Source organism: Boleophthalmus pectinirostris, unplaced genomic scaffold, assembly GCF_026225935.1.
Source record: "Boleophthalmus pectinirostris isolate CB_2022bp ecotype Guang Dong unplaced genomic scaffold, ASM2622593v1 HiC_scaffold_20, whole genome shotgun sequence".
NCBI lineage: Eukaryota > Metazoa > Chordata > Actinopteri > Gobiiformes > Gobiidae > Boleophthalmus > Boleophthalmus pectinirostris.
This window is the reverse complement of record NW_026571153.1, coordinates 17,498,996-17,523,953: the sequence shown is the minus strand read 5'-3', so window position 1 is coordinate 17,523,953 and position 24,958 is coordinate 17,498,996. Positions and strand designations below refer to the sequence as shown.

Genomic DNA, 24,958 nt, shown 5'->3' with positions numbered 1-24,958 from the left:
CAACATAGCAGTCCAGCAGGTTTAATGCTAAACTGTGCAACATTCCAGGTAAAGCAATAACATCTCAATTCACATCTCAGAAAAAGTGCCAGAGTGCTTCTTTTAACCCTGATTCTTGTTGTTTTTCAGTGTGGACTTGGTTCACGCTCAGCTCCATGTGTGTGAGGGCCGCAGTCTGCCCGAGCTGGGGCTGAAACAGGAGAAGATCCGAGTAAACGGCTGTGCCATCCAGTGCAGAGTGACCACCGAGGACCCCGCTCGAGGATTCCAGCCAGACACCGGCAGGATCGAGGTAGGGTTACTCTGTCTGTCCAGTGTCTGTAATGAGCTTTTGAACACGCGCTGTCCTGCAGGGGAATGGGAGGTGTGGTTAACTGGCTCGACATGATGGTCAAAGCTCTCAGTATGGTATTAACCTCCTGATATGGTACTTGTGAGGCTTTTCTGGGGAGCTGTGTTGTAGAAAGGAGAGTTTAATATTCCCTGGTGATACTTTAGTGCTGTCATTTTTGTGATGCTGTGTTTCAGAAAATTTACAAGTGCTAGTGAGACTTGTAAATTTCACATTTCTCCCAGACTTCCTCTAAAAAATGTACTAAAAAAATAATAAAAAAACAAAGTGTAATGCTTGCAGGGGGCTAATAAGCTATGTGGTAACTAATAACCAATAACCAAAAGATCTATAATTTCCTGTTTTAATCTGTTTTATAAACATTGTAATCCACCAAATTATTAAAACAATTAGCTGAATTTGAAGTTTTATTTTTCACTGAAAACGATTGCATTATGGACGTAAGTTGTCATATACTGTAGCTGGTTAGCCTCCATCATGCCTTGAAACTCTTAGGCTACGTTTATATGATGTTCTGAACAGAAAACACAAAAGTGGCATTGCGTCTTCACTTTTTATTCTGTATTTAGACAAGCGTTATCGAGAGGAAATCTGCACACATACAGTGACGCAAAAGGGTGTGGAATTCAGTTGGGTATGCATGCCATCTGGCTCGGTGGTGAAACTAGGTGGTGATGAATGTGACGCGTACGCGACATGAGCAGATCTGACCAGAGTTTTGCGTCTTGGGCACTGTAGACAGAAACGCTACGGCAGAGTGTATTCATCTTGTCCACTCTGAAGGGTGGTTTTAGATGTTTGCGTTTTTAAGCCCCAAAACGCCATCACAGTCTGAAAAAATGGCACTTCCGATAAAATATTTTGTTGTTTTTACCTGCAAGCGTTCTCGTGTAAACAGGCCCTTAATATTTAGATTTTTGGAAGTCTATGGGAAGAATCAATGTGAAATTTACTTCGGGAACCACAGCAGGCTTTGAAGTGGGAGGAACAGTTGAGATCCATTGTTCTTTTTATTAGCAGGAACAGGGGCCAAATAGTAAATCTTGGCCCTTCAGCAAGAGAAGAGTAAATCTCACAAGTTATGCCAAATCTCTAGAATCTCTGCGCTTTGAGTTGTTGTGGGCTGTTGAAGCTGAGACGATAATGGTGTTGGCCTGTCACGATAATCACTATATCGACTTCAATATAGGATAGAGGAACAATATTTTATTCTTATTCTATATTCTTATAATATAAGATTTACTGCGTGTACTTTTTCTTCACACTAGTGAGGAAATGTGTTCTTAATTGTCTGTAGTATTAGGTCTATAATGATATTTGAGGTGTAGATGGTCCCAAAAATTCACTTTAATTCCCTGCTTTAGTGTTTCATTGCACTATTTATGTAGTAAGTTAGGCATTTATTTTGGCACATTGATGTTGTTATTGCTCATTATTGCTGCTATTTTTGTAATCTGTAATCCTTGCTCAAACTTGCTGTGAACCTTTTCATTTTCTTTGGCCTCCTGATGCTATATATAAAGGCTTGAAAGCACAATCATTATCAGCTGAATGTGGTACGAAAGATGGAGCAGCTGTATTTTCTAAGTTGTAATGAATAGTTTATCACATGGTAGGGATGAAAATTTAATTGCAGAAAAGTGCGCTAAGCATCTCATTGGAGTTGGGAAAGATAGCTTTTTAAACATGTCCCAAGTTAAATGTAGTATGACAAAGTTGATGTAAGCCAGTACGTATTCATATGAGGATACTGAAATGTAAGCCTGTCACAATAATTAATATATTGACCTAGGGATGGGCATGATTAATCGATTAATCCATAATTGATCGTTAAGAATTTCATCAATTACATTCATTTTAATCGACAAACCGAATGTAAGTTGCTCTGTGTAGCGTGACTAAACAGGGGTCCGTACATGTAGTCTCTCTGCACTCAGAAGAAGCGAGACACAAACAGTCGGTCAGTCTGCAACGTACCGAAACGCAAATGCGTATTTAACGATGACTTGTACAAGAAATTCCACGCTTTCCGTTGCTTTCGAGACAAGTGGGAGGCCATCTGCACAGTGAACAAAGCAGCACATATGTTTCGGTGTCCGGTGGGAAAAAGCTTTGCCAGGTGAGAGTCGCGCAATGTCGATAACGAGACCCCACCTCCCACCCCCCGTACGGTGTCCTGGTTTTGACAAACACAAATATGGTCACACTAACCTGTATTCCACTGAGTCATGCCGCGTCAGGGCACAAGAGCTGTTTTTTTTCCTTCACTTAGTTTATGCAAATTAGCCATGCGGTTTTAAGTTTTGTTTCTGTGAGTTAAGTAAAGCTGCATTAAACATATTAGAATGTCAAACGGATTGATGTGGCTCTAGAGTCGTTACGGTTTATATGTCGTGAAGTTGAATTTATTTATGCAGATTAGTAGTGCAAATAGTAATAATAATGATGACAATTTTAATATAAAAATGTTAATGATTAATCGATAATCGATCGTTAATTCTCCCGAATTCTCTCTCTTCGATCGATTCGAAGAAAATTGTCATCGAATGCCCATCCCTAATATTGACTTATCGCTCAAGATATTTTTTTAATTTTTATGTGTACAGTTTTCTTTGCACTGATGGGAAATTTTTTGTTATTTTTTTAGCCATAGAAGGTTGAATTTATAGTATTAAGTGTTTCATTCTGCTATTTATTACTGATTTTTGTAAGACTATTGTAGATTAAGAAAAGTTTTTGTGGTTTAAATCTGCTTTAGAGTTGTGTGAGTGGAATTCATTAGTTTCAGTATTATCCTTTATCGTGCATATTTACTTTCAGTTTCCAAATTTGTTATCGTGACAGGCCTACTAAAATGCCAACACTCATTTAAAAAACAATACATTCTTTATTATTAAGTTCACATAAATAGGTAACCTTGCCCTTTGAATATCATAAATGAAGAGCATTAAGTTCAGGTCTGATTATAGATCTGTGCGTCAACCTGTACTTAGCCACGAGCGCTGAGTGGGCTAGCTCGCCTGCGGATTTTAATCAATCAATATTTCTGTGTGTGTGTTTTTTTTTTAAATTTTTTATAGATGCTCATAATCTCACTGCAGTGCGTAACATTTATAAATATTTAACATCTTTGACATGCATTGGAGTATAGACGTCCACTTCGTGTCCATGTGTGAAGCAAACCAGTGATTTCTTCTGACAGCAATATAAAGGTCAACACAGGAGTGGCAATATTGCACAGTGTATCTTCAGTTCAGGCCAGACATGCCGCTGCTCCATCACGTCTGCGTCACACTCCCCCCTAGACGCTTCCCTGTCACTTTAGCTCGCCTCTCACCCCATATTTCATAAGTCTGATCTCCTACCTCTCCTTTAATGTGTTTTCTCTGGCTCGCTATTAGCTTTTATAGGATTCTAACAGTCCCACGAATTGCTTTTCAAATGATGAAATATGGATGAAAGCCTCTTAGCATAAATTAAAATGGACGATTTGAACATGAGTGTGGTCACTGATTTAAATAAAAATAAAATTGTGCTTAAATTGGTTTGGGAAGATAATGGCCACTTTAACCTCTGCAAAGTAAAACCAGGCATTTGACTCTTCTACAGGGACAGATTACAGATTGTAAAACCTATTGCACCCACAAGCAGAGATGGACCGATATAGGCTTTTTCATGGTCAATATCGATTGTTTAGACTTCAGAGAAACCTATGGCCATTAAGATATCTCCAGATATTTTTGGGCCGATATGTGGGGCTGATATGATTTTCTCCAATTTATGTAATTTAAATTACTACAAACGCACTCACTTCTTCTTCTTCTTTTTTTTTTAATCATACACCTAGAGAGCAGCTTAGTCATGTTTTGTACAGTTATTGCTACTTAAGTGTTCAAATTAAGTTTTGTGTCTATTCTTTTGGCAGCAGATCAGCCAAAACTAAATATCGGCCTGTGCTGGAGATTAAGGCCATTAACTGATTCATTAAAAAGTGCCAAGATTGGCAGAAATATATTGGTTTACTGATATATTGGTCTATCTCTACCTGCAAGCAGAGATGATTGGCCTTAACCTGTCAGATCTTGTGCTGATGTGGATATAGAAGGCTGAGTGGTTGTACTGAGTTCCATTGGAAATCCAATACCTAACTATATGCAGGAGGGTCTGGCACAAGACCATAAAGCATGTCAAATTGGTCTTCTGTAGGATGTGCCAATCATAGCTGCTCATTTCTAGCATGTGTCCCTTGCATATTCTTGTATTTTTATTTTGTAGGAGCATGTGGTTTTTGGCTGCCCAGGCAATCTGATTGTGGTGTGTGAATGAGAGATTGGTGTTGGTCTGAGGATGTTAAAATCCATTGTATGTGCTTTGTATACAGTGGAGTATTGCTTAGTTTATGGTTAACACGCTGCACAGTGATTGCAATAGCTCCTGCACGATCAGTGGTTTTTACCTCTAATAATATCCCTGTGTTTCTGTCATGGTGCAGGCAGTTGTCTGAGCAGTGCCCCACCGCCGACCAGGGGGAGACCGATCAATGCTGCAGTATAATTTTGTGCATGACACGTTCACTGCAGTTGGAAACTATAAATTCCAAGCCCGGCTTGTCAGGGATGCTGTGAATAAAATACGACATCTGCGGAGCGGGGGGCTTAACGCTGATGTTTCGGACTCTTCGGACAAGATTGGATTGGACTTGCACCGGTGGCTTTCCAATCAAACAAATCATCAGTTCCTGAGAAATGTGCTGCTGAAATGAATGGGGAAAGTGTTATTCTGATTTATTTCAATTGAGTTTCTGTCAATTAACTTACCTCCTGGCCCTGCTGAGTTTAGAAGACCTTCATTTGCTTTCAGTTGTTTCTCCTTGTCCCGTTTTAACAGTGAAACTCCAATCTCTGAAATATCAAAATCTAATCCTAATTATTTACCTCAATGGGTTTCTAAGCACTTTTCACAACTTTCAGACATCGCCACATGCCAAATGCCGTCATGCTAATGCAATCATAACAACTAGCATGCTAAGGTGCACTTCCTGATTCTTTGAGGACATGGTTTATAATTAGTTGCTGACAGCATCTCATTTCTGCCTAGGTATGATCTTCAGTACAAGTACTGGTTTTGGTGCCTTCCTGTTTCTAGGCTGTTGATACGATACTAGTGCATCTGTACTGAGTTTAGACTCATTTTGCACAACTACACAGAAAAAAAATCTGCCACTTCAATTCAAAGTTTTCCCTGGACACATTGCCACAAAATCGACTTAAGCTTCTAGTCTTTTCCACCTCCTTACCCACAAAGTCTTCTTGATTAAATTGTTCCTAGCTATTTCCTTTTTCTTAAACTGTCCACTGGCCATAGAGTGTATCATGACCTTTCACTTCAAGGACTGTTTTTTTACCTCTGTATTTTTCAGTTCTCAGCTCTTTCAGCATTCATCTCCACATTTCCACATTCGATTCTATGCGCGGACGCCTCTCCCCCTCTTTTGAAGTCAAATAATGTGTATTTTTCTATCCCAGGCTTTTTATTCTTGTCATTTTCACCTTTTCAGTTTTTGAAGAGATGCTCCTGTCCCCTACCTAGGCCCATTTCCATATTGTTTCAGTCTCTCTCATCTCCTGATCTTTCTCCCTGTCTGCAGCAATTCGTTCTTGTACATGTGCAGAGGTGAAAAGTACTGGTGATCTTACTAAAGTACTTTTAAAAAAAAAAAATTTAAAATCTTACTACTTAAAGGTGCGTTGTGTAACTTTTCTGGTGGAGTGTCTCTGTGGACATGTTATTGCTTTGGTCTGGACTATTTCACAATAGTCCAGACCAAAGCAGAGCAAGTTACAGGTCAGGTCTGTGGAGAGGCAGCCCCACTCACTCAAAATGTTGTTTTTTTGTTTTGTTTTTTTTAGGAAATTGAGTTCTAAAACAATCTGTAAATAAATGTAAAGCAGAGTTGTTTAAAGTCATATTGTGGAACATTCCAGGCAGAGTAATGACGGATCCATAGAACCACGCAGGTGACAGACCTTTTTATATACTTGTTTTCTGACACCATAGTTTACTCTTACTTTTCTTAGTATTTTATTTATTGAAGTAATAGTACTCTTACTTATATAAGCTACATTCATATGATGACGGTCTAAACAGAAGACGTAAAAGCAGCGTCGCATCTTCAGTTTTTATTCCGTGTCTAGATGAGCGTTTTCGGTAGGAAATCTGTGTGCATATGGTGACGCAAAAGTGTCTGGAATTTCATTGGGTATGCATGCCATCCGACATGTTTGTTTCTGTGTACTGTATGTAATGTGACATATGTAAACGCGTAGGCGACGTGAGCAGATTTGACCAGAGTTTTGCGTCTTGGTCAGTGTAAACGGAAACGCCTTCACCGTCTAAACGAAAGGCATAGGATAAAAGGATAAAGGATAAAATATTTTGTCGTTTGTTGCAAATGTTCTCGTGTAAACAGGCCCATAGCATAGTAGAGTATATACAGGCTGATTATGCTTCTCTGAGTCAGTTTAAAAGTAAAAAATTATTCATTATATTGTATTAACCCATTTCTTGAAATATGGTTTTTATTTTATTTAGCTTTTTGAATATACCAGATTTTATTCAGTATTTGATTTTCCTTCCAATTACATTACAACTACTTGAGTACAGTGTACTCAAATACTTTTTACTTGAGTTATTTCTTGGACTAATATTCTGTACATTTCATTATTTTGACATTTCTTCAGTAGAATTTTTGACTACCCTTCTGCGCATGTAAAGTCAGTGCTGGCATCCCCATTACCATACAATATAAATGAAGCGAACACAGGCTAACATGAACAAGTGGAGCTATACCTTATCTGAGCAAAATTAATAAGTCATTTGCACAGGCCACGACAGGGTTAGCTTTTGCGAGAGTGATGCAGCAAAAAAGTGAGGAGCAGATAGAAACAGTCACGCTATGGGCTGTTTCGAGTGCCTGCAGTGGAGGTATTTGAATAATGACTTATTTTACATATAATTCAGACATGATATCGCAGCCGGAGAAAGCAGCAATTTTCTGTATTCAGCCCTGTCTGTCATTCGTCATTTGCGTTGGAGAGACGAGAGTGACCACAGAAAACAAGAAGTAAAAAAATAGAAACAAAAAATACCTTAACATGCTTGTCAGGTTGTCAGCAGAAATTTGAACAGCTTGATGTGTTTATGTAAGCATGTACCAAAAGATTCAAATAACATACAGGAGCTCATGGACTGTTTTTTTGTTTGATATTTTGTGATCCTAAGATTTTGGTTTTAATCGACTTTCTATTTTTTTGTGTCTTAATCTATGTACTGAAAATATACATGTGTTACGTAATACGTATTATGCAAAATGGACCTTTTGAGGTTTGAACCATTCACATTCTAGCCTCATTTAAAAAAAAAAAACATATCTGGGGTTGTATTTTCACTACAGGTGCAATGATATCCAAGTCTCATGATTCGATATCGTCACGGTATAAAACTCACGGTACGATATTTATTGCGATATCATGGGAAAACCGTATATTTTCACGATATACATCTCATGGTACGATATTGTGATATTTTGTGGAGGCTACCAAAACTGTTAATATGCGACTTTTTCCTCTTAAAATGAGACGAGACTTAATCCAAAGAACTAAGATTTAAAAGTGCTTAGAACTTTTATTTGTTCTTGTGGTCTACACTGAAATGGAGCAAAGGATCATGGTCTATGTAGTTCCCTCTGTCTTTTTTTTTGCTACTGCTGCACCATAACTCTTAATTTAAGCAAAAACACTTGTAACTTGATATATCGTGAGGGTCAAAGTCCCTAATTTTCACATTATTCATGTCTCAATAATCCTTTGTGAAAAGTCCTTTGCATCTGAACACTGTGTTTGAGATTTACCAGAATTGTGATGTCATAGATACAGACCCTACTCAATTAAGTCAGTAAATCATCACCAAATTGATTCATTTTAAGCATTTCTACCATCGAATCACGCTCATTACTGCTGTGTGCTTACATTAACATGTCCAGACACGATCCTCATTATTACTTATTACATTATTTACTTGTTTTCACTGTTCCCTCTGATGTCCGTTAATGTCAATTTGCCAGATCAGAATATATTGAGCACTGAAGCTCTGAAATAATAGTTTTTTTTAAATCATTATTCGCCTTTATTTTGAGAGCAAAGCAAAAACTACTTTACTCCAGATCCTGTTTAAAGGCCAGTAACAATACAATTAATGCACACTATTTACTCTTTTAAGGCACACTGTGTAACATTTCTAGTGGAGGGTCCGCCACCTGCTTGTCTCCATGGAAATGTTTTTGCTTTGTCTAGAATGTTCTACAGTATAGATTAAACCTACATGTATTTATCTTGAGGGAAACATGCAGGTGACAGCACTACACTGCATTACAAGCCACATCTGTGGAGAGTCGCCCCTATTCATTCTAGGAATTAATATATTTTGAGCAATTGAAACACCTGTAATGAACAAATGCAAGGTGGATATGTTTAATGTCACACCATGGAACATTCCAAGCAAACAATAACAACTCCATGGAGATGAGTAGTGCACCCTCTACCAGGACAGTTGCGCTGTGCACCTTTTAAGATTGCGTCAATTGCTGAAATATGTAAAGTACCGTATTTTCCGGGCTATTAGGCGCGCTCTTAAGCCTCCAACCCTATCAAAAAACGTCTGCGCGCCCCACAATCCAGAACGCCCTATACACGAATCCACTCGAGTTTCCCAGCACAACTTCAGTAAACTACAAAGCCGCACCACCCGGTGCGCACGCAAACACACACGGAGCAGACAGCGACCGCACAGAGAAAAACACCCACAGCCACACTTCTCACTCCACATGGACGAGGAACGGAATGGAGGAACGAACCGAAAAAGCGAGTGCAATGTGCCTCTGCTAGACACAACTGAACAACTGAGTCACTGCGAACACGGCAACAATCCAGCGGTCCCAGACAACACCCTCCCTACACGCCACAACTGAACAAAGCCCAGAGTCACTGTGAACGCAATAAACAAATTCCCACTCTTCCAACTGTTGTGTTTCGTTTAAAGTCCGGTGCGGTTTATTTGTGAAAAAAGTTTGAAAATAGACCATTTAATGACAGTGCGTCTTATAATCCAGAGCGCCTAATAGAGCGGAAAATACGGTATATATATATAAACTGGCCTTTGCACACTTGATATTTGAAGTTTTGAACAGCTGGTTTGTATTGCCCACTTGTTCAGTTTTGGAGTAAACCCATGGACCGTGGCTTGGCCTTCTTCTTCTCTTGTTTTGCGGTCTCTGCTGGCTGCTCCTCGGGGGAAAAGGTGAGGAGACAAACTCGGAGCAGACAGGAGAAAATGACAGCAGCCAGCCACACAGAATCAGCACAGCATTAAATATAGCCTCACCCCAACCTTCACAAACAAGGGCCGACCTGCAACTGCATACTCCCACAGTGTGAGCAGGGCTGGGGCTGGGTAATGTTATGTACTTCTACTCCGGGTAAATACATGGCTCCATATTGGCGTTTTTTTTTCATGGACAATTCTGATAACCGAGAAACTGATGGGAGATGAGCTTTGCAGATACTGTTGGATCGATGTGTGTAGGCAATTTTTATTATTTTCGTCCAATTTTATTTATTTATTTTTTCTGCAGCAGATTTATAAAAGATCTGTGTAGTTATGTGTGCAGTTATCTCTTTGCTCTAAACTGTGCAAAGAAAAGTTTAGTGTGTACTCTTTATGCAGCAGGTCAGCAAAAACAACATAAATCTATCAGTTTATTTCTTCACCGTATTCGTAGGTTTCCGATTCTAGAGTGTGGTACTTCCATGCGTCCCCTAAGTGCCGTCCTATTGATTACACTGTACTTTGCCATGAAATATCAGAAAGGTAAATTCCCAAATATGGAAGGTGATCATTTCTATTATTGACTAGACCCAAGACCATACTGCTTACAATACAAATTCGCAGTTGAACAATATTCATTTTAGCAGTATGTTGTATGAGATCAACAAGCAAAAACATGCTATTATAGGTAAAAGGGATGAGGCCAGATCTTGTGCACACACGTTTAAATTGATCTTGAAGATGTATTTTTATGTGTGCCTTTTTTTTTTTTTTGTGATATTGATACCGACATTCAATACCGACATTTTTCGCACTGTCTTAGTCCGAGTGCCCTTCAAAATGGAAATAGAACAGCGTTTATTTATTATCATTACCGTATTTTCCGCACTATAACGCGCTCTGGATTATACGGCGCACTGTCATTAAGTGGTCTTTTTTTGAACTTTTTTCACAAATAAACCACACCGGACTTTAAATTAAACACAACAGTTGGATGGGTGAGTAGGACTTTGTTTGGCACGTTCACGGTGACTCTGGGCTTTGTTCAGTTGTGGCGTGTAGGGAGGGTGCTCAGTTGTTCAGTTGTGTCTAGAAGTGGCACATTGCTTTTTCGGTTCGTTCCTCTGTTCCGTTCCTCGTCCGTGTGGAGTGATGAGTGTGGCTGCGGGTGTTTTTTGCTGCATGATCACCGTGTGCTCAGTGTGTGTTTGCGTGCGCTGTGGGTGGTGCGGCTTTGTAATTTAGTGAAGTCGTGCTGGAACAGTGGATTCATGTATAGGGCGCTCTGGATTGCGGGGCATGCAGTTGTTTTTTGACGGGGTTGGAGGCTTATGAGCGCGCCCTATAGTGCGGAAAATACAGTACTTTAACTTTAGATACATTTGTGTGTCTCACTATTTATTTTAAACGTGGAGTTTAAAATGGCCCATCTCTAATGTGGGTAAGTTTGTCTTTTTACTATTTTGGTTCCAGGCTAGGCTCCATACACCAGCTTCCAATCTTTCTAGTGAATGAGCCCCACATTATACAGCAAAAGTTACTGAAGCAAAACTGAAGCTAAACAATGTCAAACAAGAAGGATATGTTGAGATCCTATGCAAAACTAAGAAAACTGAGGTACTACACTTTATATTATTATTCCTATGCACTGTGAATATTGTAATACACCACACAGGCCAATTCTCTCAATAGGAATCTTAAATGTGACCTTTATATATGGAAAAAGGCAGCTTCATGCTGTCTGCCGCCAACTGTCTCTCCCTGACAGTCAAAACCATACAAAAACTGCACTTCCTCAGACCCTACAGATTTTTCCCATAATGCATTGTCAATTGTAGATGACTGTAAATGACAATGTCAAATATGTCAAGTCTATTTAATGTTAGCTATTTGAACGGCCATCACAAAGCCTTACTGTGCGTCATGCCATTTCCTTTCAGTTAGGGTTTATTTTTCAGTTTCAGCTCAAAGAAATGGTTCAGGCATCATAAAGGGTGCCCGGGTTACAACACAGAATCCATACAACCCACTCGCAGAGTTTAGTACAGAAGGTCTCCAGTATATTCAGAACTCACCTTCAACTTTCAAATCGTCTGTCATGAATGCCTGTCTTGGTTTTCTCAAGAAATGTAAAACTTTCAGCCTTGGAGTTTGAGATTGAGCTGTCACTTTCAAATAAATTTGGAAATATGTTCTCAACGTAACTCAAGTTTACATTCACTCTTAGACAAACTTTATTGAACCACAAGGGAATTCATTTGGACACAGCAGCTCACACATCACAATATATTATAATAACAAAAAGCAATAAAAATGTAAATGGTAATAATAAGTAGCAAACATAACAAGAGACATAATTATATAAATGTTTATGTACAAGTAAAATAAAATGTATAGAAATATAGTAACACAAATATATATGTAAGAGGTTTTAAGGAAAAAGACTACTGCAAAGATGAAGTAGTGATTGATATAATATAAGGTTATCTATTACATAATTGTGAGTTGTACAGTTGTATGGAGTATGGTATTAATGTAATCCTGAACCTCTCACTGTTTGAGTGGAGCTGTAAGAGCCCTTTATATTCTAACAGTATAGCATGACGGAAATCAAACTAGTCTTGAAAACGTTCTTTTGTTTTGTGCTGTACTAATCTCCTCTTTGTATGTTGCTTTGTTTACCTCTTCAGGGGCTGTTCATGTAAAATGACTACGTAGCTATAATACGGCATCTTTAGCATAGTTTTTAATCCTGAAACATGAGTGAATAAATGGTTGTCTTTTCTAGTTGTATGTTAATATTGATGTTAAAGTTGTTCCATGGCTTTTATGATCATACATTATTTTGTACCGTTCACTGCAGACGACAAAGTGGATTCCCCCCCCCAAAATGTTCACTTTTTGTTATGTCATCCTGATCTCTATAAAGCACATTTCTTTCAGAACCAATAATTATCAAGTAATATAGAGATCTGTTGCTTCCTTAGACAATTTTTCTTTTCTGTGCTTTGTAGACACCCCAAAGAAATGGCTGTTTTGTTTCTTTATAACAAACTGTAATAATATTGTACTTAATAAAGGGCACATATTACACTATTTACTAATCAATGTTGTAATATTTCCTCATCAAAAACAGACCTGGAGTTGTGTTTTGTTTCATTAAGCTGTGTTCTTTTTCAAAACGGAAATCACTGTTCCACTTTGTGATGTCATGTGATAGTACAGGAAGTGCTTTTAAGTGTTTTTAACCTTCATACACCTTTTCTAGCATAATTTGGAGAGTTTTAGCTCAGGAATTGCCAATCTCTTCTAAACACATGGTAAAAGATAGTTAACGATAAAAGTAAAAGATAAAAACCTAACACTTCATGACATCACAAGGTGGAAGAGAGCATTCTGAGCTTTGGAGATGCAGACAGACTAATAATAGTTACTCAAATATGTGTGAATGAAACTACACAACTCCTTGATGTTTTTGAGGAGATGACAACATGGCTTAAAGCTCACAAGAATACATTTTGTGTAATAAAATAGGACCTTTTTAAACCTTTTTTCCTGTTATCTCAGCTATAAGCAACATTGAGCGGCATGACTGACAGTGACCTGTGTTGACAACAGTGGAGATCTCCTGTGAACACATCGGTGTCAAATGTCAATCAATGTACTTAAGACGCTTTAACTGCTCAGGTTCATTCTGGCCCTCGCAAAGTCACCTGTATCTATTCTAAGACAGTCCTTTCATCGATCCTTCACCATTTAAATCACTTTGTTTTCACTCCAAGGGTCCTTAACTGACCTTTTGGGGCTCCTGTGTCACTGCCTGTCCTCAAATAGCCCTAAACCCATTCATAGTCCATATTACAGGATTATACGCTGTTTGGTGAATATAATTATTGTAATGCTTTCTATGAATTTGTGGGATTTTATACTGGAGAAGCGTCATGAAAAATTAATTCGTCCAATTTGATATAACTTGCAAATGTTATTCAAGCTCCCGAGGATGAAAAATATTATTTTAAATGGTTCTGCAATGCAAATACCAAGCAGGCTATAATTGTCTTCAGTAAATTTAGGCTTTTGCTAAAAAGACTCATTTCAATTGAAGTTAATTTAATACAGTTTTAATACTTTTTTTTTTTTTTTGCCATCTTAATGCATTTTTGGTATATTTTTTAAATTGTATACCCAATGCTACCAAAACATATACTTTTTATATAATGACATTCTAATTATTTCACAGTGTGCCCCAAATAAAAAGTTAAAGGCGATGTTTTTTTTATTTTTTTTTTTTTTTATTATTATTATTATTTTGTCTTGTTTTTTGTTATTGCCTCAGATCCAGAATGCACATTTCTCTGATACTCAGTCTGGTCCCAATCCCAGTTCACACCGGTGTGATTGACAGGTAGAGTAGCTGATCAGGGACATGCATGGTGTGCCTGTATCAAAACAAATGTAGAATAAAAGAAAAAAAACAAGGGGCAATGAAAAGCATCACGGATTTCTTCAGGATCAGTGAGTGAAGCTCACTCTTAAGTGACTCTTAAGTGAGAGGAATTTGATGGATGACCAGTGACCATCTTCATTTTGTAAGTTTTAGGGATGTAATGATATCCAAATCTCTCTGTGTGATATTTTCACGATATTCATCTCCCGGTACGATATTTGCTGAAATATAATTATAGATAGGAGACTTTTTTGCTTTTAAAATACCTTGACAAGATCTGATGTGAATTATTATTGTCATAATCCCAAGAATTCAAGTAAAAAACATATTTCTTTATGTTGGCTACACTGAAATACATCATGGTATATGTAGTTCTCTATGTTTATAAGCTTTTGCTACGATAAAACAATACATTTAAGCAAAGGAACTAGTAATTCGATATATTGTGACACCCTACGATGTTCTTGTGAGACTTTTTACGATATGATATCACAATATTTTGGTTATTTTTACATCCCTAGTAAGTATTAAAAACAAAGTAATAGTAGTAGTAATTATTTAGTGAAATGTCAAACTTATACCAAGGAAAGCACTTCATACAATTTTCTAAAACCACCATGCTGAATTTTAGGTTGACATTCAGTATTTTTAGGTTTTGTTAGGTACTTTTGAAGAAGACTGTAAAACTATTCAGGGAACTTTGTCCTATTTACATTTGTATTTATACCTTCTCAAATGAGTCAATAGTTTCAATATCGATTAGTATGTGGGTGAGGCTTTTTTGGCAACCCTAACACCGGCAGTGGCATCTTTTCTTCAGTAAAATACAGTAACTTTTCATCATGTATATGCACAGCCTGTCCTCTCAGCCTTGTTTTATGTGTCTGTTTGATGGAGGCTCTGAGTTATAAAGACGTGCCCTGCAGCTCTCAGTGCACTATAGAGGCACATGCATTATTCCGCACACGCACACACACACACACACACTTACACACTTACACACCCATACACACACACACACACAGAGACACACAGACTCATAGTTATGTGAAGAGGAGGGCACAGGCTCAGCTAAAGACAAGACTGCAGAGGAGTGTGCCAAAGAGTCCCCTTGACATTTCCTGTTTTAATCTATTTTTTCTGGCTCAGGTGTTCGTCATTTCTGGAATATTCTCCAGGCTTCTGCAGGATCACAGCTGCTTTTGTCACGTTCAAATATGAAATAGTTAACAGGGTGCTTCTTAAAGAGTTTTGTACAGTTTAAGTTGAGATTTTTATTTTTTTTCTTGCGTCTGGTCTGTTTGGTTTTTGTTTGGTCTCTGTTTGGTCCTGGTTCAGTTCTGGTCCAGTCTTGGTCCAGTCTTGGTCCAGTCTTGGTCCAGTCTTGGTCCAGTCTTGGTCCAGTCCTGGTCCAGTCCTTTTGGGTCCTGTTCATGGTTCAGTCTTGACTCGGTCCTGGCTCGGTCCTGGTCCAGTCCTGGCTCGGTCATGGTTTGGTCTTGGTTTGGTCTTGGTTTGGTCTTGGTTCGGTCTTGGTTCGGTCTTGGTTCAGTACTGGTTCAGTACTGGTTTAGTACTGGTTCAGTCCTGATTTAGAATTGTCTAAGATAAAGTACAAAGTTTGCCCTTGGCATTTAGATTTTAAAGCATTTTTCTGTCTTGGGAGTTCTCATTCTCCAGACTCCCACTAGATCACAGTAGCTTTGTGAACCACATTAAAGGAGCACTTACTGAAAAGAAGTCCTTCTCGCTGTGATAAGGGAATACTGAAAACAACTTACAACCTCCTCTCCAAGAAAAGTTTGGCTGCATTATGGGAAATGCACTCCCCAGAATGAATACATATCAGACTGTTTAACCGGGCTGTAGTGGTTTAAAATACTCTGTATCTGTGGTGCTTTATGTAATCAGCTTAGTTCCATAGTTTTTTAGACAACAAATTGAGGAGATGACACCCACGGGCAAAGTTACAGGTCAGAACTGTGGAGAGGCGAGTCTACTCACAGTAAGAAAGCATGTTTTAATTAAGTATGCTTGTCAAAATAACAAATTTCAAAGCACAATATATTGCTAGAGAGATACTGCGATAAAAATAAGTACTTTATGCCACTGACACAATAACAATAAAGCAAGATAATTCCAGTGATCCAATTTTAAATAGACAGTATCATTAAAAGCTATGAGCTGCAACAAATAGCAGAATTAACCAATAATTAGCCATAGAAATTACTTACTAAGCTCAAATCCTCGTATTACAACTAAAATAATAACAAGAAAATACAGGAAAAATACTGAGCTCCAAAGTATTTTCTATCTGTCATATATTGAATGAGAAGTCAGTGTAGTAATTATCCTGACAGGCCCATGTTTAAGTCATTTTTTTCTTTTATATTTTAATAAAAATGGCAAGTGGTTATATTAAATGTCCTACTGTGTAATATTACAAGCAAAAAATAACATCTCCATGGTGGTGTATTCCCCATGCGGGCAAGCAATTTCTGATTTTTATTTGCGACATTACATTTGTCATCTCATTATTCATATTTCACATTTTGTACCAACTTTTTTTGCCAATTTTGGGTGATTGAAGAGAGCAATTTTCTTCAGTGTTTTTGCTTTTCCTCTGCACCAGTTCTTAAAATCTTCAGAGTCTAGAGATCGACTGATATGTGTTTTTTTTTTTCATGGCAGATGCCTGTGGTTTAGAATATGAAGCAACTGATGCTGCCCATATTTTGGGCCAATATTTTTATTACTTTCCCAAATTAATGTAATTTAATTTTACTACAAAGTCATCCCAAGATTTTTTTTTTTTTTTAACCATAAGCCGATAAGGGAGCTAACTCTTTGTATTAAAGTGTTATTATAAAGTTTTGTGTTACTTTCTTTAGGCAGCAGATTGGCCCGAACAAATATTGACCTATTTTGGAGATTTACGGCCGATAGCTGATACACTAACAGTCCAAATATCAGCCAACCATATATTGATTACCTGCCCAGCCAGAACCACACACTTTGTCAAAACTTTACAAAGACGAGTAGAACCGGAGTTGTATCCTGTCTCATTTCAGAGGGTATGATTGACAGGTGGATTAACCAATCAAAGCGACGCATGCTCTGCTCTCGTCCAAAAAAAACCCCAACATGGTGGTTTACACATAAAAAAGAGGCAAAATCTTCATGAAGGACTGAGAAAGTGGGCAGATTTTTGCTGAATCAACAATCGAAACCAAACTATTATTTATCTCAGGTAAAAGAATCTATATTTTGCTGTGAAATTTTCGACACATGATATAAATTAGGAACTGTTGGATTGTCTCAAGTTTGGACGGAGGATTTCCACAGTTTTAAATTTTTCTCTCTATGGTCCGGTTTTAGTCCCTTCTGGATTTGAACAAAATGTCGAAGGGACTGGGTGGTCAGGCAAATAAAATATAACCGATCTATCTCTAATCTGTTGTAACATTTTTGAAGACCTGGTTATAAAATACAACATTGGCCCTTCCCAGCAGAGTGCAGGGGGCTGCATGAGGAGTGAATGGTCTTGTGTCTGGATCTGATAGTGTTGACGGGAGCAGACATCAGTGCAGTTCTTTCTCTCCATCTCCTGCTCTATCGCTCCATCACTACTCCTTATCACCAGTCCTCCGACAGCTCCCTTATCTCACGCTTTCTCATTACAATATGTCGCCCCCTTCAGTTTACATTGCCTTAAATAATCCTTTTTAGTTCTTTTTATCTCGAGTTCTGTAAGGAATATTTTGTTTGCTCTTGAATCCTTTGAACTCCATGTCACAGTTTGGTGCAAAAATGTAAACACTGTTATCGCCATTGTCCTAAATACAAGTGAAAGGTTTTTGCAATCATTTAAAAGTTAGAAAATGCTTTAGAGAATTAAGATAGCTTCCACTAAAAGCGAATTTGAACTTTTGAGATTTGTTCTTTAAGATAGAAAATCAAACTGTATGCCAGCTATAAATTGCTGAACCACACAATTGCCGTACTTGCAATGACTCAGAATATTGATATCTATAATTTTGTTTCATTTAAGTGTTTCTATAACTGTGGTACATTTACTACTGCTTCCAATTGTCTAACTTTGGTGGTATGTGTAATCCTCTGTTGATGTATATGTTTAATTTAGAGACAAAGTTGTACATAGTTTTTTCTTTAGCTGCCACTTAACCCATTTTTAGTTCCATTTTAGACCATTATATCCTAGATTAGACCTGGTATTGTTCTGTTTCAGTGTTAGTTTAGTGCTTGGTGTGAAAAGTACAAGAGAAAACATTTTTGCGATTGATATCTTGTAATATGGTTGGACAAATTGGCAGCCTCATCAGTCTGCCCTAGGACGGCTGTGGCTTGAGTAGTAGTAGAGTATGGAGTGAATAAATAATGTAAAATACTTCGGCGTTTTCAAAGAAACTATATAAATGCATTACATTATTTTAAGGAAACATGCAATAAAGTAGTGTCTTCTCTTTTCTAATATTAAACCCATGCTTCTGGTTTGATACCTGTAATGATTTCAAGCTGACTTATTATGCCAAATTGACTTTTTAGAGCTTTCCACCATTGTGCAGTTGTTTTCCCTTTTCTTTTACCCTCTCGAAGTTGTATTTAGCGTGATTCATGCATGTTTGAGCAGCATTTATTCTTCTGTATTCAAGACATCATTGCTCCAATCAATCCACTGCTCTGTACTAAGTTCGTTCTTCAGTTTTATTTTCTTAATTGGTGGTATGAATTAATGAATTAATGAATTATTTATGGAACAAAACCATTCTGCACTGGAGCACTGTAACACTTTATTTGTTGTGTATAATGTGGATGAGTGAAATGTGAAATCTGGGACCAGCCTCTCAAATCTGCAAAACAAATTTACCTACGGGAATGAATAAAGCAATGTAACCTAACCTAAGCTATGCACGTAGGATTCGTCAACATCACGTAGTCATTTTAGTAGAGGTGAAAATAAAAAAATAGCATAGGAGGTGCTGATCATTTTGCAGCTCTTTGTTGTGATGACATTTATGGCGATGTCTGCTCCCACTAAGTTTTGTAGTCCGCAGAGATTTTTCTTTTATTAAGTTATTTTAGATTAATATTGTGATTAAAATGTCCAATTTCTAACATGGGTGTCATAGATTATATAGCAGACACAAGCGCAATATGTCTTCTTTAATATTGAAATCCTGGGACACTATACAACATTATTTGCTATGGAAACCTTTGAAAGAAACCAACCCTGTGACGATCAACACGAACAATATATATACATTCAAACCTTATTAACTTGCACATCTCTTTTATACCTGTCATTTTTCCTCATCTTTCTTCATCTCTCTCTCTCACCTCAAAACCACTATAATAAGCCCAGATCCTGCTGTTCCTGTCTCCTCCTCATGTTCTTATTACACAGTCCTTCCTCTCCTCCGCTCCTCTCGTCTTCGCGCTCTCTCTCTCCCCCCCGTGAGGCTCTGTGCTCCTGCTCTATTCACTGGACACCCCCAGACCCTGGCTAACCCATGTCGCGCCGTGGGGAAGCTAAAGCCAGCCTCAGATATGAAAGACCACCCTCCAGGGAGCTCTAGTCTGCATTTAAATATCAGAAAAAGGGATTTGAGTATAATCAGCTAATCCAGTGCTTTTCAAACTATAGGCAGGGGAACATAGGAGGACCTGTATTACCTGTATTATTCCTGTGGGGTTATGTTATATGGGACTAGGTTTAGATAAGAGCGGGTTTTGAGCTGCTTCTTTCCTGCTTCACTTCTGGTTTAGACCTGCTTTAGTTTTGCTTTAATTGTTAGTTTACTTAATCCGTCGACATATTACTTATTTACCTTTACTCTGGTAAATAACCTTACTATACTCTGGCTGTTTTTGCAGTCATGTAAATACTCATTGTGGGATATAATGATTTTCTTTAGTTTAGTAACTGTAGAAATGGACTAAGGTAGTGTTATGTCTCCCATAGTGTTCTGCTCCAGTCAAATGAGGCTCACGAGGCTAGCAGTTACAGGAGTGAATTTAGAGCTCTATATTAGGAATAAGAATTTATTTACGTATAAAATAGTGAAGTCAAAACACGAGGATGATGCAGAGCGGGTTAATGCGAACATTTTAAGACCAAAAATGACAAGTCTCGCTTCAGCAGTTACAGAAAGGGGTGACAGTTTTTCAATGTCAATTCAACTGGAGCCAGAATTGATGGAGCTGTAAGTGCCCCCATGCTCACTTCCTGCTTGTAACACAGCGGCTAGCAGAGTATTTATGTTCTTTTATACCGTATTTTCTGGACTATAAGTCACACCAGACTATAAGTCACACTTATTGGGGAAATGTATTTTATAAAATCAGAGTCCAGGAACTGACATTTCATCTTGAAAGGCGAGTTCTAGTAATAACAACAGAACGGAGAACAACAGGCTGAATAGGCGTTAATATGTTAACGTAACATATTAAGTTATTCAGATAATTATAGCATAAACAACAGAACAGAAGTTTATCAAACGCTCCATCTCACTCCAAATCACAAAATCCATTGAATTCTTCATCCTCGGTGTCACTTCTGCGCAACCTCCGGAGATAAACCATAGATCCATAAGCACCGCTTCCTTTTCTGCGTCACTGTCGTCAGATCCAGACAGGATGGTTTCAGTTGTCATTGAATTTCAGGCTTTGTCGATTGATCCAGTGACTTCCAGGAAAGTTGCATGTTGCCCCCGCCGTGAAGCTGTGTTCTCCATCCCAGCTTTCTGCCAGTCCCTCACAAGTTTCTCGCTCACTCCAAACTTTCTTTTTGCTGCTCGATTACCATTTTTGACTGAATATTTCACTACTTGCAGCAGGACAGTGGCATTTTCTACAGGAGACATGCGCAGTAGAGTGAAGTGACAGTGGTACAGGAGTAATAGTAGCAATAGATACTGACACACGAGCCTAGAGCCTCTCACGGCTGTCAGTGTGTAAATTTTAATATAAGTCGCAGGACCACCCAAACCATGAAAAAAGTGCGACTTATAGTCCGAAAAATACAGTATATTCAGTCTATGGTTTAAACGTATATTAGACATGGTTATGATGGTTTAGTTTTATTTTAGTTTAATTTTGTGTTCAATCTTTGCTCAGATCAATAGTTATTTCCCATTTAGCCATAATCTAGATTTGGTTTAGACCTTATTTACCCTTATTTCATAGACCTTGGTTTACTTCCTGCATGTTTTAATCCTGCATATTTTAATCTTGATTTAGACTTTATTTGATCCAAAAATCACTAATCCATTGCATTTTGTGTATCTGTCATCTCCATATTTCCTGTCTGCCATGTTTTTCTTTTACCAGAACACATTTGCTTGCATCACATTGAAAATAATACATGGATTTACTTTGAGTTTCCTCCTTTGCATAATATTGTGAGACTGAGAAAACCCGAGGCTTAATTAGAAGCACTGGGCCTGACTTCTCACCACATATCACTGTAAACACCAGCGTTTGTAGCACCGCTGCGGAGTCCCCATCGCTCTCATGTATTTCCCCATTGTCATAAAGAATGCTTATGTAATAATGAGTGTACTGAATATTTTTACGAACGTTCTTTCTGAAATCGTGCACAACAAAGTATATAGCATGAATGAAGTACAATGGTAAAACGGTTAGTGTTGCCATGATACTAAACATTTAAACAAAATTTCGATACCACAATGAAAATGAAAAAAATCCTCTTTAGACAAAACTGTAGGATGTGATTTTCAACACTGAATCATAGTACTTTCTTTTATAGTACCATTGTGGTCTTATATCTGTGTAATTCCTCAGTCCATCACAAGTCTAAAAATGCAGGGTTTGTGTGTTAATCATGTGTGAATGAAACAAAACGACTCCAGTTCTGTTTTTTTTTCACGAAGAAACATAACAGATCAAAAAATTGCAACTTTAATTAAATTGTATTGTGTTGTATTGTATTGTATTGTAATGTAGACGTATTACTCTGTATCAATCAATATGAGGAAAAATAATACCATCTACCACCTACAAATAACAGTTGCAATAAAAAATTAAATAAAATAAGTTAAATTATCTTTGTCAATTATTATAGTAGTGCACATTCACTTTAGATCAGTACAAATGACATATGTTTATATTTAGGCCTTGATTAAGCCATTGTCCCATATGTACTTTTCCACACTGTCCCTGGAGACCAGCTTCCACCCTCCTCGTGTCACTCCGCAGCCTTGTTACTCGCATGTTAACACTGAAGATGACCCCTGCCCAGGTGGTAGACTACTCCATCTCATGTGCAGGAGATAGACAGCCCCCTCACAGCTCTGCTCTCAGCTCTGCTCCAGGATTGCTAAGGTAGTACAACATGTAATTTACAAAGGAACACCTCTGCCCTTGAGAAGGTCGAGCATGGACACCCCCAACGTGACTGGACTCCTATATCGCTGTTCGAATTCCAATGCAATCCCTAGAATACAACTACCACAGTGCTAGTTATTCCAAGTATTGGTTAGGTATCCTGAGTATTGCTGTATGTCTTCTGACCTTCAGGCAACTTTTCTGCTGGTCCCCATAGAGATGTCATTGCGTTGCCTGGAATGTTCCATAGTTTGGTATTGAAACTTATCTTGCATGTATCAAACTACTGGTGTTTTTATTGATCCAAAATATGTTTAAAACTGCATTCTTAGTGTGAAACTGTGTGTCACCTCTAACTTCTAAATTCACCTGGTGATGCTCCCTGATTGTCTCCATGGGGATAAACAAGTTCAGTGCCATACTGCCATTCAAGACCAAACAACATCTCCCATGAAGACCAACATGCGATAGAGAAAAGTTACACAGTGAACCTTTAAATCATGTCTCTAGCTTGTTGCATTTTTTATAATTGTGTATGGAGAGATGCTATACAATTGGCTGAAATCAATTTAGAGGTTCTGTGTTACACAAAATTAACTCTTATGAACTTTTAGATATTTTATGAAGCTTTTACCTCCTCAAAGTCATACCTGGAGTTGTTTTGTTTCATTCACACATGTTTGAGTAATTATCAGGGGTGTAACAACCAAAATATCGTGATATCGTATCGTCAAAAGTCTCTCAGTAATATCATGGGCCATCACAATATATCGAATTAGAAGTTTTTCTGTTCAATTCATTGTTATGGTGCAGTAATATCTAAAAAAACAGAGCGAACTACATCGACCATGATCCTTTGCTTCATTTTAGTGAAAACTACATGAAGAAATGGCAGCATTTTAAGAGGAAAAAGTAGCATATTCAGTTTTAGTCTCCACAAAATATTGCAATAAATACTGTACCGTGAGATGTATATTGTGAAAATATCATACCCTGAGATTTGGATATCATCCCTAATAATCATTTATTATTAGTCTGTCTACATCTCTAAAGGTCAAAATGCTCTGTTCCACCTTGTGATGTCATGATGTGGTAGTTTTCAAGTTAACAACTACTTTTTACCTTTTGTTTAGTAGAGATTGGCAATTCCAGGTCTGAAATTATCCAAATGATTCTAGTGAAAGTGTATGGAGTTTAAAAACACACTAGACTTCCTGTATTACCCCATGGCATCGCAAAGTAGAAGGTGAAATGTTTTCTGCTTGAGAGACGAACTCAGCCTAAATATGCAGGGTCTGTGTGAATGAAATAAAACATAACTCCGGGTGTTTGTGATGAGGAAACATTATAACATAGTGTAATGTGGGCACTCTTGTTGCCATATGCCGGTTCTACTGCTCATTGCATCATAAGTCCATCAGTCAATGCAGCGAGATAAAAATCTTTACAAATGCCATACAGCGCACTGAAATCTATACTAACAACATCGAGACGCAATGACGAATCTCATAAACCAGCCAAAAGTGCTGAGGTGCGATCCCTTTAATTGAATTCCCTATCATCCTGTACTCTTTTACTATTTTTCTTATCAGTTACAACCTAATTTGCTCAATATATTATTACAAACTAAAACTTGAGGAAAAACTGAAGAAACATGCACACCTAAAACTCACCATCCTACTGTCAATTCCAGACGGTTCAATGCGTTTTGAAAGGAAATCCTAACTATTACTGCCAGTCGATGCCATGGATTCTTGAAGGATCACTGCTGCTACCCGGGCTTTATGAACCCGCCTCCTGTCTGGATGTGGAGTCTCAATGATTATCAATTCTTATAATATCGGGCCCCGAGTTGGTGAAATCGTTAGTCAGCAGGGTCTAACTGAATAATTCAGACAAAATGAGCTGCACCACAACTGCTTTGTTCTGATTTTCTATAAATATATCTTTGTTAACTATATTGTATTCTGAGTTTTAGCATTTTCTGTGAAAGGCATACAGACGTTATCCGAGCAGTTCTGTGTGTAATGTTGGCTACTATTTATACTGTTTCTAGAAAGAAGCGCGTTTTATTACTATCACAGTTACATGAAAGAATAATATTTACTTCCATCAGTTTAAAAAATAAAAACATTTCTGCTGCTACAATGCCTATTACTACTATTACTTCTACTAGAACTATCACTGGTAGAACTACTACTACTACTACTACTACCTACTTCTACCACTACTACCTACTTCTACCACTACTACCTACTTCTACCTACTACTACCTACTTCTACCTACTAACTACTACCTACTTCTACCACTACTACTACTACTTCTACTACTACTACTACTACTACTACCTACTTCTACTACTACTACTACTACTACTACTACCTACTTCTACTACTACTACTACCTACTT

General features: G+C 37.8%; 1 protein-coding gene across 1 annotated transcript in view; it reads left to right on the top strand.

Moving 5' to 3' along the window:
• LOC110159307 (pyruvate carboxylase, mitochondrial) overlaps nucleotides 1–24,958 on the top strand; it is a 606,539-nt gene that overhangs the window by 140,555 nt on the left and 441,026 nt on the right. The window contains 1 exon segment of the mRNA XM_055156707.1: nucleotides 130–292. Within this exon segment, the coding sequence (XP_055012682.1) occupies nucleotides 130–292 (163 nt within the window).